Genomic DNA, 13,191 nt, shown 5'->3' on the forward strand with positions numbered 1-13,191 from the left:
GGCGTATTTTCTAAGCCCAACAGCAGAAGCACCCTGGGCTTGTGCAGAGAAAGCACAGTGGATGTGCTGCCGGCTCTGTAGTCAGGCTCTTCTGGAGCCTCGTGTGGGCAGCCGCTCAGGGTCGAACCTCCCCGACCAACTCAGATGGTTAAGTGAGGGGCCCCTTCTCTGAGCTGCTCAGTGCATGGTGCTAGCCTCTGGGTCCTAGTGCTTCAGCTTTGCCTCAGTGCCCATGAGCTGGCATCATTCGGGAGACTGGAAATAGGCCCCCTTTGTCCAAGGAAACTTGACACCACACGGGTCCATGCCCCCTAACTTGCCAGGCCGGCTTTTGTAGCTGGGAGGGTGCGTCCATCCCCAGCCCCTCGCTGCTCTGGCTTGTAAGTACCAGGTCCTCCCCAGGTCTGTGTGGAGAAGTGGAATCTCTTCAACTCCTCTCGCCTCCACTTGCCGAGACCTTCGGCCGTGGCCCTGGAAGTGCAGAGGCTCAACGCTCTGGACCTCGAGAAGAAAATCGGGAAGTCCATTTTGGGGAAGGTATGGTGATGCCCCCTCTGCACCAACCCGGAGCTTCCCCGGCTGGTTGGGGGCCCCTGGGCTGTGGCTGCAACCTGCAGGCAGCCAGGCCCACCCGCCATCTGCGGCAGGTCCATCTGGCCATGGTGCGCTACCACGAGGCTGGCCGCTTCTGCGAGAAGGATGAGGAGTGGGACCGGGAGTCGGCGGTCTTCCACTTGGAGCACGCGGCCGACCTGGGCGAGCTGGAGGCCATCGTGGGCCTGGGACTCATGTACTCGCAGCTACCCCACCACATCCTGGCGGATGTCTCTCTGAAGGTGAGTGGGTGGGGGCTCAGTCAACCCATCACCCTTCCTCCTCTGGGGTTTTTTTTTTTTTTTCATCTATTTTTATTAGTTGGAGGCTAATTACTTTACAATATTGTAGTGGTTTTTGCCATACATTGACATGAATCAGCCATGGATTTGCATGTGTTCCCCATCCCGATCCCCCCTCCTGCCTCCCTCCCCACTCCTCTGGGTTTGTGAGCTTCCCTGGTAGCTTCCCTTGGACTGCAAGGAGATCCAACCAGTCCATCCTAAAGGAAATCAGTCCTGAATATTCATTGGAAGGACTGATGCTAAAGCTGAAATTTCAGTACTTGGGCCACCTGCTGCGAAGAACTGACTCATTGGAAAAGACCCTGATGCTGGGAAAGATTGAAGGTGGGAGGAGAAGGGGATGACAGAGGATGAGATGGTTGGATGGCATCACCGACTCGATGGACATGAGTTTGAGTAAACTCTGGGAGTTGATGGACAGGTGTGCAGCAGTCCATGGGCTGCAAAGAGTCAGACACGACTGAGTGACTGAACTGAATTGAACCGCTGGCTCAGATTGTAAAGAATCTGCCTGCAGTGCGGGAAATCCAGGTTTGATCACTGGGTCGGGAAGATCCACTGGAGAAGGAAATTGCAACCCACTCCAGTATTCTTGCCTGGAGCATCCCATGGACAGAGGAGCTCAGTCAACCCATCACCCTTCCCTCCCTGGGTTTATGCCCTGGAAATTTCCTGAGCATCACTTTGGGGCCCGGCTAACTTCCAAGTTAGCTGACACTGATAGAATTGGTCTCTGGCCTTGGAGACTGAGTAAAGATGACTGTCGTGTTCCCAGGCAATTACAACATGGTGCAATGGGAGAAACAGAAGATACTGCTGCACACAAATGAGGGAAGGGCCTTAGCTGGGGTTTCCTGATTGTCATTCCCTAGTGGCTAGAACAGGCCTGGCACAGACTCCACATTCAGCATTCATTTGTGGAATGAATGAAAGACGTGATCCCTAAGGTAGATCTGAAGACCCAGTGGAGTCAGCCAGGCACAGGGTGGGAGGAGCAGTGTGGGCGGAGGGAACAGCGTGGGTCTAGGTCCTGGGGAGACAGCCAGGGTGGGGTTTGGAGGACGTGAGGCCATTGGTGTAGCTGGAGCATGGGGTGTGAGGAGGAGGTGCAGGAGATGAGGCCAGAGAGGGGGCCCCAGACCGGACGGGTGTGCCAGGAATCCGTGAGGGTGTCTGCTCCCTCTTGGCCCCCCTGCTCTGTGGGCACAGTGGACAGGTCCTGCCGAGTCCCGGGGAGTGTGATCCTGCACTTAGAGAAGGTGAGAGGCCCTTGGTGTGCGTGTGCCCCCCGCTATCTGTTCCCGTCCCCCCTCATGTAGGCCAGGCTTGTGGCTGGATGAGGCTGGGCTTGTCATGGGCACAGGGTACCAGGCCTTCTCTGTGGGCCTGGCCATGGCCCAGAGGGTCGTCGGTCTCAGACTGGGAGAAGGTGTGGAAAGGCACTGGACAGCCCTATGGCTAAAAAGTTTTGTTTTTTTTTTTTTTAATATAAAAAGGTTTACAGTGAAAAATCTCCCTCCTACCTTTTCCTCCATCTTCTCATCCTTACATGTAATTCCAAGAGGGTGTTCATTTCCTAGAACTGCCATAAGGGATAACCACCAACTGGGTGGCCTAAAACAACAGAAATTCATTCTCTCATGGTTATAGATGTCAAAGTCCAAAATCAGGTGTCAACATACCCATGATTTTCTAGCTTCTGGTGGGTAGAGGCAATCTGGGGTGTTCCTTAGTCTGTGGGCGCATCACTCCAGTCTGTTGCCATCTTCATATGGCCTTCTGTCTGTGTCTCTGTGTCTCTTTTCTCATGAAGACAACAGTCCTGTGGAGTTTAGGGCCCACCCTACTCCAATATGACCTCATCTTAACTAATTAAATCTGTCCATTTGGAAAGACCCTGCATTCTACAGTTCAGAGAGTTGCAAAGAGTTGGCCGTGACTAAGCAGCTAAGCATGCATGCACAGGGATAACTCAAAGCCTTTTTTAAAGATATATTTATTTATTGGCTATGGTGGGTCTCCATTGCTGCACGTGGACTTTCTGTACCTGCGGTGAGCCGGGGGCTACTCTTATTTGTGATGTGCAGGCTTCTCATTGTGGTGGCTTCTCTTGTTGTGGAGCACAGGCTCTAAGGCTTGTGGGCTTCAGTAGTTGCGGGTTGCAGGCTTAGTTGCTCTGTGGCATGTGAAATCTTCCTTGACCAGAGATTGAATGGGTGTCCCTTGCATTGCAAGGCAGATTCTTAACCACTGGACCATCAGGGAAGCCCCTACACCATTTTTATTTCCTGTTTTAGATGGTGAAAGAGCAAGTTTGGTTGGGGAGAGGGGGATTTGACAGGTGTATGAAAATTCCCTCATTTCTCTAGTCTCCATGCTCCCTGAGGGCTGGATTGAATACATCTCATTTAGCCAGTGGTATGCTGGCAAATGCTTAATGACTGGTTCTTGCAGGTGGGGAGGGAATGTTTGTTCATACATGTATGTAGGCTTATTAGACATTTAGTGATAAAGTGGAGAGTATGGTTTACAAACCATAATAAAAATATTCTGTAGTGAATTCCATATGGTTAGTTTATCCTTACAGAATTCTTTCACTAACTTTTGTGGCCTCCCTCTGGTTGTGGTTGATGAAGAAGGAGTGAAGTTCTGACGTGGATACTGGTTGACACTTTCACTTACTTTAGTGAGTAAAATGGAAGTGAAAAAAGCATGCTCTTTGTCAGAGTTGGAGCTTCATTTATTTGATGCTGACATGAGCAAGACTCCTTTGCTGAATCAGATGATAGTTTTAAATACTGAAGAGACTCCAGTTTCTTGCACTCATCACAATGTAATGGCTACAGACATAGCATACTTTTAAATGAATCTGCACTATTAATATTTTACCATCTCTTGGTGCAAATGCTCCCACTGTGGCCAGTGGCCAGGTACTAACATAACATCACTGAGCACAGAATTGGAGGGAACGCATAGCAGTGCATCGTTATGTAGCATTTCCGCTATGCAGATTCCACAGGCCAGTGGCTTTCAATCAGGCATTCTCCTTCTCCACGGGATGCTTAGCAGTGTCAGGAGATACCTTGGTTGTCACAGCTCTGGGAATACAGCCGGCGTCTAGTGGACAGAGGCCAGGGATGCTGCCAAATATCTACAGCACACAGGCCAGTCCCCACACAACAGAATTATCCCGTCTAAAGTGTCATTAGTGCTGAGGTTGAGAAGTCCTGCAATGGATATTAATAACCTCAAGACCATAGATAACACTAAAGCAGAGTAAAATAATTAGGAAGTGATGAGCTTTGGGTGTTTGTTACCTTTAACTGTAAGTTAATTTAATTTTTAATAAAGTCTGTGTTTTATGACTGGTTTGCTGTCACATCATTTTTCATGAGCTTGTAGAGCCAGCTCCAGTATTCCTGCCACATCAGCCTGTTCCCCAGCATCTGGCGCAGAGAGGATGTTAGAAGTGTCTGAGGCCTGAATAAAGGAATGCCGAGGCCCAGAATGAGTGGTGAGGGGCCAGGACTGGGGACCCTTCTCAGTCTGTTTACACCAGTCGCACCTAAGCCCCTTTCTAATGGGATGTAGAAGCTGTTTCAGTTTTCTCATCTGAAGGTGTCTCAAAGGCCTTTCTCTCTAGGACCGGCTCTGACAGCCAAAAATAAAACACATGGGCAAGTGCCCTGAAAAGCTGCTGGCCCATCTCACACTTTCCCCACGGCCCCCGTTGTTTGGACCTTTTCGTGTTATCTTGCTAAGACATTCACTCATCTGCACTAAGTGTGTGTAGAGTTGCTTCAGTCATGTTCCACTCTTTGCAACCCCATGGACTGTAGCCCGCCAGGCTCCTCTGTCCACAGAGATTTCTCCAGGCAAGAATACTGGAGTGGGTTGCCATTCCCTCCTCCAGGGGATCTTCCTGACCCAGGGATCGAACCCATGACTCTTATGTCTACCTGTGTTGGCGGGAGGGTTCTTTACCCCTAGCACCACCTGGAAAGCCCACTAATCCAGCACATATTTTTGAGTGCTCCTACACTCTGAGCAGTGTCCTAGGTTATTATTGACAACAGCAAACCTTTCAGATGGAAGAGAATGTAAGTACAGGTAATAATTAACAAATGAAAATATTTCCAACAGAAGTAAAAATAACGGACCTTTATTGAGCACTTCCTGTGCCAAGCATTGTTCTTAAGTGCGAGATGGGACAATATGACAGGGAATGAATGACTGGATAGGCCTTCTTTATTGGATGTTAGTTCCCTGACTGAACATCGTGGCATCACTGACTCTATGGACATGAGTTTGAGCAAGCTCTGGGAGTTGGTGATGAACAGGAAAGCCTGGTGTGCTGCAGTCCATGGGGACACGACTGAGCGACTGAACTGGCGGACTCCCTGGCTGAACCTGTGCCCCCTGCAGTGAAAGCACAGAGCTTTAACCACCAGACTGCCAGGGAAGCCCCTATGGATAGGCCTCTTGTTATTAAGAGACTGATTCCAGGTGCAAGGGAGGCTGGGAAATGTAGTTTTTAGCAGGTCAGCCATGTGCCAGCAAAAATATGGCAGGGGATAATGGATATGGGGGACAACTGGTAGTCCCTGCCACACTTCTTAAAGTCTGAAGGTTGAGAAGGGCCTCATAGACTAATAGAGAGCTTTGTATTTGTCTCCAAGTGAGATAAGAAGTCCTAGAGCAGCTTTGATAGAGTAATATGACATGACGTGGGCTTAAAATATCTCTCTGGATAGATCTTGGAGAAGCAGAATAAAAGCAGAAGGGAATATGCATTGGTATAGCCACTGTGGGAAACAGTCAGCTCCTCAAAAGGCTAAACATAGAGTTATATGTGACCCAGAAGTTCTACTCCTAGGCTTGTGTATGCATGCTCACTTGCCCAGTTGTGTCCAACCCTTTGCAACCCCCTGGTCTGTAGTCTGCCAGGCTTCTCTGTTCATGGAATTTTCTAGGCAAGACTATTGGAGTCAGATGCCATTTCCTACCCTGGGGGATCTTCCCGATCTAGGAATCAAACCTGCATCTCTTGTGCCTCCTACATTGGCAGGCAGATTCTTTACTTCTGTGCCACCTGGGCTTCACCGCTCCTTGGTATATGTGCTCAGTCATATTCCTCTCTTTGTGACCGACCCCGTGGACTGTAGTCCACCAGGCTCCTCTGTCCATGAGGATTCTCCAGGCAAGAATTCTGGAGTGGGTTGCCATACCCTCCTCCAGGGGATCTTCCCAACCCAGGGATTGAACCCAGGTCTCCCTCATTGCAGACAGATTCTTTACCAACTGAGCCACCAGGAAGCCTACTCCTGGGTATATAACCCTCCCCAAATAGATACATATATCCACACAGAAGTTTGTACACAGGTGTTCACAGAGAATAGCTGTAAAATGAAAACAACCCAATGTCCATCACCTGATGACTTATGAACAGGTAAACAAATTGTATATTCATACAATGAAGTGGTTTTTGGCCATAAGTGAGACTGAAACACGGATAGAAGCTGTATGAAATGAACTTTGAAAACCTTATGCCAAGTGGAAAAAGCCAGACACAAAAGACCACGTGTTATATGATTGCATTTATATAAAATACCCAGAATAGGGAAATCTCTAGAAACAGAATGTAGTTTAGTGGTTGTCCAAGGCTGGGTGGGATGGGGAGCAATTGGGAGGTAATAGTTAAAGGGTATGGTGTTGTGATTTCTTTTTGACTTAATGAAAATATTCTAAAATTGATTATGGTGATGGTTGCACAGTCTGTAAATATACTAAAAACTACTGAGTTGTACACTTTAAATGAATGAGTTATATGAATTATATCTCGATAAACTTGGCTAAAAAATTTAAAAGAATTGGAAGCTGGGAGCCCCTGTTGGAGGTCGATAGATGATGTGGTCTCTGGCAGAATCACATCAGATAGAGGTGGGAGTGGACTAAGCTTCCATTTCTCCCTGCCTGATGGGAAGCCCAGGGAGCTCTTTGCAGCAGGGTAAAGCCCTGTTCTCTTTTTCACAATGTGCAGTTCTATCGCAGCCCCAACCTGAAGCTCTCAATTCAAGAAACAGGGAAAAGACTGATGTATTAGATTCTGGCAGCCCCTCACATATAATGCTCATTTTTTTCTCTCCCCCTCTTTGGTTTGTATGAACAGGAGACAGAAGAGAACAAAACCAAAGGATTTGATTACTTACTGAAGGCAGCTGAAGCTGGTGACAGACAGTGCATGATTCTGGTGGCACGAGCCTTTGACACCGGCCAGAACCTCAGCCCTGACAGGTACTGTGGCCGTGGCTCAGGTGGAACTGGTGGGAACCTGGGATGCAGGTGGGAGCCTCCGCTCTGGAATCAGAACAGACCTGGGTTCCAGGTGTGCCTCCCCCGAGTAGCAGCCCCGTGACCGTGGGCGAGTAGGTTCACCTCCCTGACCTCAGTTTCTTCATCGCGTAAAATCAGAATACTAATAGAACCTGCACCCTAGGACGGTTGTGTGTGGTTGTGTGAGGGTTAAATGAGATGATGCCTGTAATTTCACTGGCACATAAAGTGAGAGAGAAATGGCATCTTAGCCATTTTATGTAAAGATTTGTCTGAGAAAGAGTCTGAAGGGATATGTAGCATCAGGTCTAGAGCCAGTTGTTGCTAGATGATAGGATTAGGGGTGATTTTAATGGACTCTTCCTATTTTTGTTTTTACTGTTTCCACTTCTAAGAGGGAGTGGAGGAGAGGAAATGAGCTCCAGGGGAGTTCAGTCCTGGTGTGAGTTTTCCAGAGTGATTTGGGCTTCCCTGGTGGCTCAGATGGTAAAGAATCTGCCTGCAATGCAGGAGACCCTGGGTCAGGAAAATCCCCTGGAGAAGGGAATGGCTACCAACTCCAGTATCCTTGCCTGGAGAATTCCATGGACGGAGAAGCCTGACAGACTGCAGTCCATGGGGTCGCAGAGAGTCAGACAAGACTGAGCAACTAACACTTTCACTTTTTTTTTTTTCCCACTTTTTTGAGACCCCTGACAGCTACAACCCTATAGGTATTAACAGCTTTTCCCTTATGCCTCTGGCAGAGATACCAGGATTGGAGAGGAGAATGGCAGCTTCCAAGAGAGGAGAATGGCAGCTTCATCTCGGGTCTTTGGCTTGGCTGGTGGGAGGTCCCAGAAGTCCGGGAGCAGAGGACGGTTGAGGGAATTCAACTCTCAGTGGGCCCCACTGCTCACTGGCTCCCAGTGGATCTCAGCTTCCCCCTTTGTTCTCAGACGCCTGTGGCTTTCTGGAAGGGACAGTGTCCAGACCTCCAGGATTGGGGCAGCTTGGCACTTCCCTGCTTGGGGGGTCATGTTCTCACCTCCCTCTCACTGAGTTTAGAAGCAAAGTCAGGACTCTGGCTCTGTCATGTCAAGCTCTCAGGGTCTGAAATGTCTGAATTACATATCATGCAAACGTTTGTCAGCTACCTGCTGTGTAACAGTAACACTCCCTTATATTTGGGTGCGCCTTCATATCTGTGATTTTATTTCACTGAGAACTAGAATTGGGTTTCCTGCATCTCTTCAGTGCCAGTGATTAGCACAGGGCCTGGTTCAGTGGTTGTTTGAATGAAAGAATCAACACATCTCTTTGACACAGACCAGACAGCATTTAGAGGCTTATTTTGTGGATATGTGGTTCTAAAAAGTGAAGGGGCTTGTCTGCAGTTAAGTAGCCAGTAAGTAGCAGGGCCAAAGCTTAGGTTTTCTCATCTCTTCTTCAGTGGACTGTACATTAGCCTGCTTCTTAGGGGGCTCAGAATCACTGTCGTGGAGGGGAGGTAAACAAAACAAACATGACATGATTTTGTCCGAAATCAAATGCCAACATCTATGATGCCCATTGAGACTTCCCTGTAGCTCAAATGGTAAGGAATCTGCCTGCAATGGAAGAGACCAGGGTTCGATCCCTGGGTCTGGAATATCCTCTGGAGAAGGGAAGGGCAACACATTCCAGTAATCTTGCCTGGAGAATCCCATGGACAGAGAAGCCTAGCAGGCTATAGTCCTTGGGGTCACAAAGAGTCAGACACGACTGAGCGACTAATACACACACATGATGCCCATTGAATGCAGTGGGGAACAACCATGTGGGTGTGGGGAACTGGTACTAGGCATTGAATATATGTATCTGAGGCCCTTAAAAAATCTTTACTATATATGTTTTCTCTTTATCTCCTCTGTCTACTTTCTCTTTTTATTTGAGATGATAGGTTTTTTGTTGTTGATTTGTTAATAATTTTATATATATATATATATATATATATATATATATGGGCTTCCCTTGTGGCTTAGCTGGTAAAGAATCTGCCTGCAATGCAGGAGACCCCGGTTCAATTCCTGGGTTGGGATGGTCCCCTGGAGAAGGGATGGGCTACCCACTCCCAGTATTCGTGGGCTTCCCTGGTGGCTCAGACGGTAAAGAATCTGCCTGGCAATGCAGGAGATGTAGGTTTGATCCTTGGGTTGGGAAGATCCCCTGGAGGAGGGCATGGCAGTCCACTCCAGTATTCTTGCCTGGAGAATCCCCAGGGAAAGAGGAGCCTGAAGGGCTACAGTCCATGGGGCCAGAAAGAGTCAGACACAACTGAGGACTAAGCACAGCACACATATATATTTTGGCCTTGTGGAATGTGGGATCTTAGTTCCCCAATCAGGGATCAAACCCATGCCCTTTGCAGTGGAAGCATGGAGTCCTGCTCATCAAACCATCAGTGAATTCCCTGTAAAATTTTTTATTTTTTTAAGGCTATTACCTCTTTAGTATATGAGTTGACTTAAAACCTTTTTTCAGAGATGGCTACCATAGATTTAGGGCAGCAGGGAGACCATTTGCCACACAGTGCCCATTGTCTATTGGGTCTGGGGACATGCTGGTTTTTAATATTTGTGTAGTTAAATCTATCAAGATTTTCTTCCATAGCATCTTCCAAAGTCTTTCTCTTACTCTTCTTCCTCGTTCCAAGCAGCCCCAGCCTCTTCCATTCAGGGAGCATTAATGAGAACCGGCTATTTGCAGTTAAGGGGGTTTGACCTCCTCAGAAGTTACCATCTCATAGGAGAAGGAAAAGTCATTGGAAATTTCAAGGCATGGTGGACACGCTAACCAGTGGGTGTGGAGTTGGGCGGGGTGGGTGGGAAGAGAGTAGGCCCTTTTCCCTTCTTTTATATTTAATGTGTTGGGAGAAGTTCTGCCTTGCCTCTCAAGACCAGAGAGGGTCAAAGCTGAAAGAATTGAGATCAGCTAGTTTAGTGGTTTCCAATCCACTGTTCAAACCCCAGTCTTCTGGATGTGCCACAGATAATTTTCAAATAACGTCCTTTCTTTATAAAATAAAATGGAGTCAAGATTATCTCCTGACACCATCCCAGCCAGCTGCTTCAGCAGACATTTATAGAGGCTGTGCTATTTGCCAGGCCCTGGGAATGCAGCTGTGAATAAAACAGACACGGTCCCTGCCTTCCTAGAGCTTACATTCTAGGCAGGGCAACCATAATAAACAAGTAGATAAGTAAACAGGAGAATTACAGTTGGAGGTAATGGTAAGATATAGAGTATTTGGGGCCAGCGTCTCTGAAGAAGCTGAGCTGAGGTTGAAGAGATGAGGAGCCAGGTGTGGGAAGAGTTAAAGGAAGGATGTCCTAAGAAAAGGGAGCAGCAGGTGCAAAAGCCAAAGGGAAGACAGGAGCTGGCACGTTCGGGGAGGAGAAAGTGACCCAGCGAGTCTGGCACGGCTGACAGGAGCTAAGACGGGAGGGTGAAGCTGGGTCCATATATATGTGTTTATATATACATCTGTAGCTCCAGGGACATTTCATGAGGCACACAGACCTTCTTATCTGTGTCTCTCTTTGCTCTTTCCTGAGGTACTATAGTTACTCACGTGTCTGGTAATATGCATTAGTACACCCCAAGGAAAAGAGCCCTCTGCCCTATTTAGACTTTATTTTGTTTTGCTCAGATTTGGTTGGAACTTGTGTCTGCCTTTGGGGGTTTGGCCATTGTGCAGCCGTAGAAGAAAGAATTGAGGGTGAAGGGCAGAGTCAGAAGGGGGAAGTCAGCTATTCTGGGGTAAGCCCTCCATTTTCTGAGGAAAGCCAGAGCTGGCCAGCAGAGGCAGAGAAAGAAAGGGCTGAATGACCGCTGTCAGAAGGTTCTGGGGGCCTTGGTGAAGGGTACCCCAACCACCTCCTCTCCTGCACGAGTTATAGGGCAAATTGGTTGGGATACCACCCACTGCTAATGCAAACCCATAGGGTAGTTTTTTTGTTTTTTATGGTTTTCTTTTTGTTTTTGTTTTTGGCCACCTCGTACAGCTTGTGGGATCTTAGTTCCCCAACCAGGGATTGAACCCAGGCCCTGGCAGTAAAAGCCCCAGGTCCTAACTGGGACTGCCAGGGAATTCCTGTAGGGTGATTTTATGTAGACTAGAAAAATGTTCCCCTTCCTCAAGATGCTCGACTTCCATCTGTTGGAAAATTATTGTACTATACCAGTTTTGTTAGGGAAAACTACTTGACCGCTATTGTAATAAATATATAGATCTACAGTGTGAATGACAGCCCTTAGATGTGGTGGCATTGGATACTGTGGGTCCTGAAGCATAGATAGTGGCCCCACTGGGATCCCTGACTTGTCCCCCCTGCTGATGGGCCTCCTCCTTCCTGCCCTGTTGCCATGGTAACTTCCTCTTTTCCTCTATATCTCCTGACAAGGTCCCAGAGCTGGCCAGAGGCTCTCCACTGGTACAATACTGCCCTGGAGACAACTGACTGTGATGAGGGTGGGGAGTATGATGGGATGCAAGACGAACCCCGGTACATGCTGCTGGCCAGGGAGGCGGAGATGCTGTTCACGGGCGGCTGCGGGCTGGAGAAGGACCCACAGAGATCAGGTAGGACCTGGCAGACCTGCCGCTGGGGTGGGACAGGGCTGGATAGTGAGAGACATAATTCCTGTCTCACTGGGAATCACAACAAGATGCAAGACTGAGTTTCTTCTTTCCATTCTGGTGGGAGAAAGATTCATACTGTGCCTGTATCTTGCCAGGCTGGATACCCATATGATGCTTAGAAAGGGGCTTTATCAAGTTGGTAAGCAGATGAACGTTTTTAATAGTCACATGTTAGAAATTTGGGCTGTTTGCAATTCAAAAATTGAGCTGACATTTTCATAAGATTCACCATTTTAAAGTGTATAGTTCTGTGGTTTTAGTATGTCCACAGAGTTATGCCATCATCACCACTACCTAATTCCAGAACATTTCCATCATGCCAGAAAAAAACCTGGTACCTATTAGCAGTGACTCCCTATTTCCCCTTCCTGCCGTCCCTGGCGACCACTAACCTACTTTCCGTCTTTATAGATTTACCTGTTCTGGTCATTTCATACAAATGGGATCACAGTATGTGACCTTTTGTGTCTTCCTGCTTTCAAGGATCATTCATGTTGCAGCCTGTGTCAGTACTTCACCCCTTGTTACTGCTGAATAATATTCCATTTTATAGATACTACATTTTGTTTATTCATTCATCAGTTAATGCATATTATATATATTAAACAACATGACAGAATACTGAACTCCTGGTTTTGCAGGTATAGGATGAGGCTAAGTTTAAAAGTTTTTTTTTAAGGTAGTATAACAAAATCAAGCAAATAATACTGTAATTCTGTAATCTTTTATTTGAAACTTCTAAATCCAAAAGCACTGAAAACCAAGTGTTTTTGTATGTTCTCCACAAATTCATTTGGTGGCCAAACCCATCTAGATACTTTATCCCTTCCACTTTCATATAGCCCCAATTTGTCCAATAGACGTTCTCAACCTGATTCTCAATGACTCAGTTGGAATCACCCATGAGCCCTAAGCCAATCACTGTGCTTCCTGGGCTGGCTTACTCTGGGTGGCTGTGCCTAAGTCCTGACCAATGCCTGTGGCCTGGTGAAGAACAGGGAAGATGCTTTGATTGACCCGGCTTGGATGTGCATGCTCAGAGCCCCACCCAGGTTATGTGCAGGGATAGGCCAGAAGGAGTAACCTCGGTGTGATCTTCCTGGAGAGGGGTCAGGGATACCACGCAGCAAAAACAACAGGCTCTTCACCTCTTTGTGCCCTACTTTGCTTTCTTTCAGGCGACTTATACACCCAGGCAGCCGAGGCAGCGATGGAAGCCATGAAAGGCCGGCTGGCCAACCAGTACTACGAGAAAGCAGAGGAGGCCTGGGCCCAGATGGAGGAATAACTTGCTGG

The 13,191-nt window shown here is 47.7% G+C and overlaps 1 protein-coding gene across 3 annotated transcripts in view; it reads left to right on the plus strand.

Moving 5' to 3' along the window:
* The window catches only part of EEF2K (eukaryotic elongation factor 2 kinase), a 63,814-nt gene extending 50,623 nt beyond the window's left edge, over window positions 1-13,191 (plus strand). For all 3 annotated transcript variants that reach the window (XM_043914496.1, XM_043914494.1, XM_043914495.1), the window contains exons 14-18: window positions 403-537; window positions 648-836; window positions 7,069-7,193; window positions 11,657-11,835; window positions 13,074-13,191. In XM_043914496.1, coding sequence (XP_043770431.1) covers window positions 403-537; window positions 648-836; window positions 7,069-7,193; window positions 11,657-11,835; window positions 13,074-13,183 — 738 coding nt within the window. In that variant the 3' untranslated portion in view covers window positions 13,184-13,191. The remainder of the gene's footprint in view (window positions 1-402; window positions 538-647; window positions 837-7,068; window positions 7,194-11,656; window positions 11,836-13,073) is intronic.

The sequence above is a fragment of the Cervus elaphus genome, chromosome 10 (genome assembly GCF_910594005.1).
Source record: "Cervus elaphus chromosome 10, mCerEla1.1, whole genome shotgun sequence".
In the NCBI taxonomy this organism is placed as follows: domain Eukaryota; kingdom Metazoa; phylum Chordata; class Mammalia; order Artiodactyla; family Cervidae; genus Cervus; species Cervus elaphus.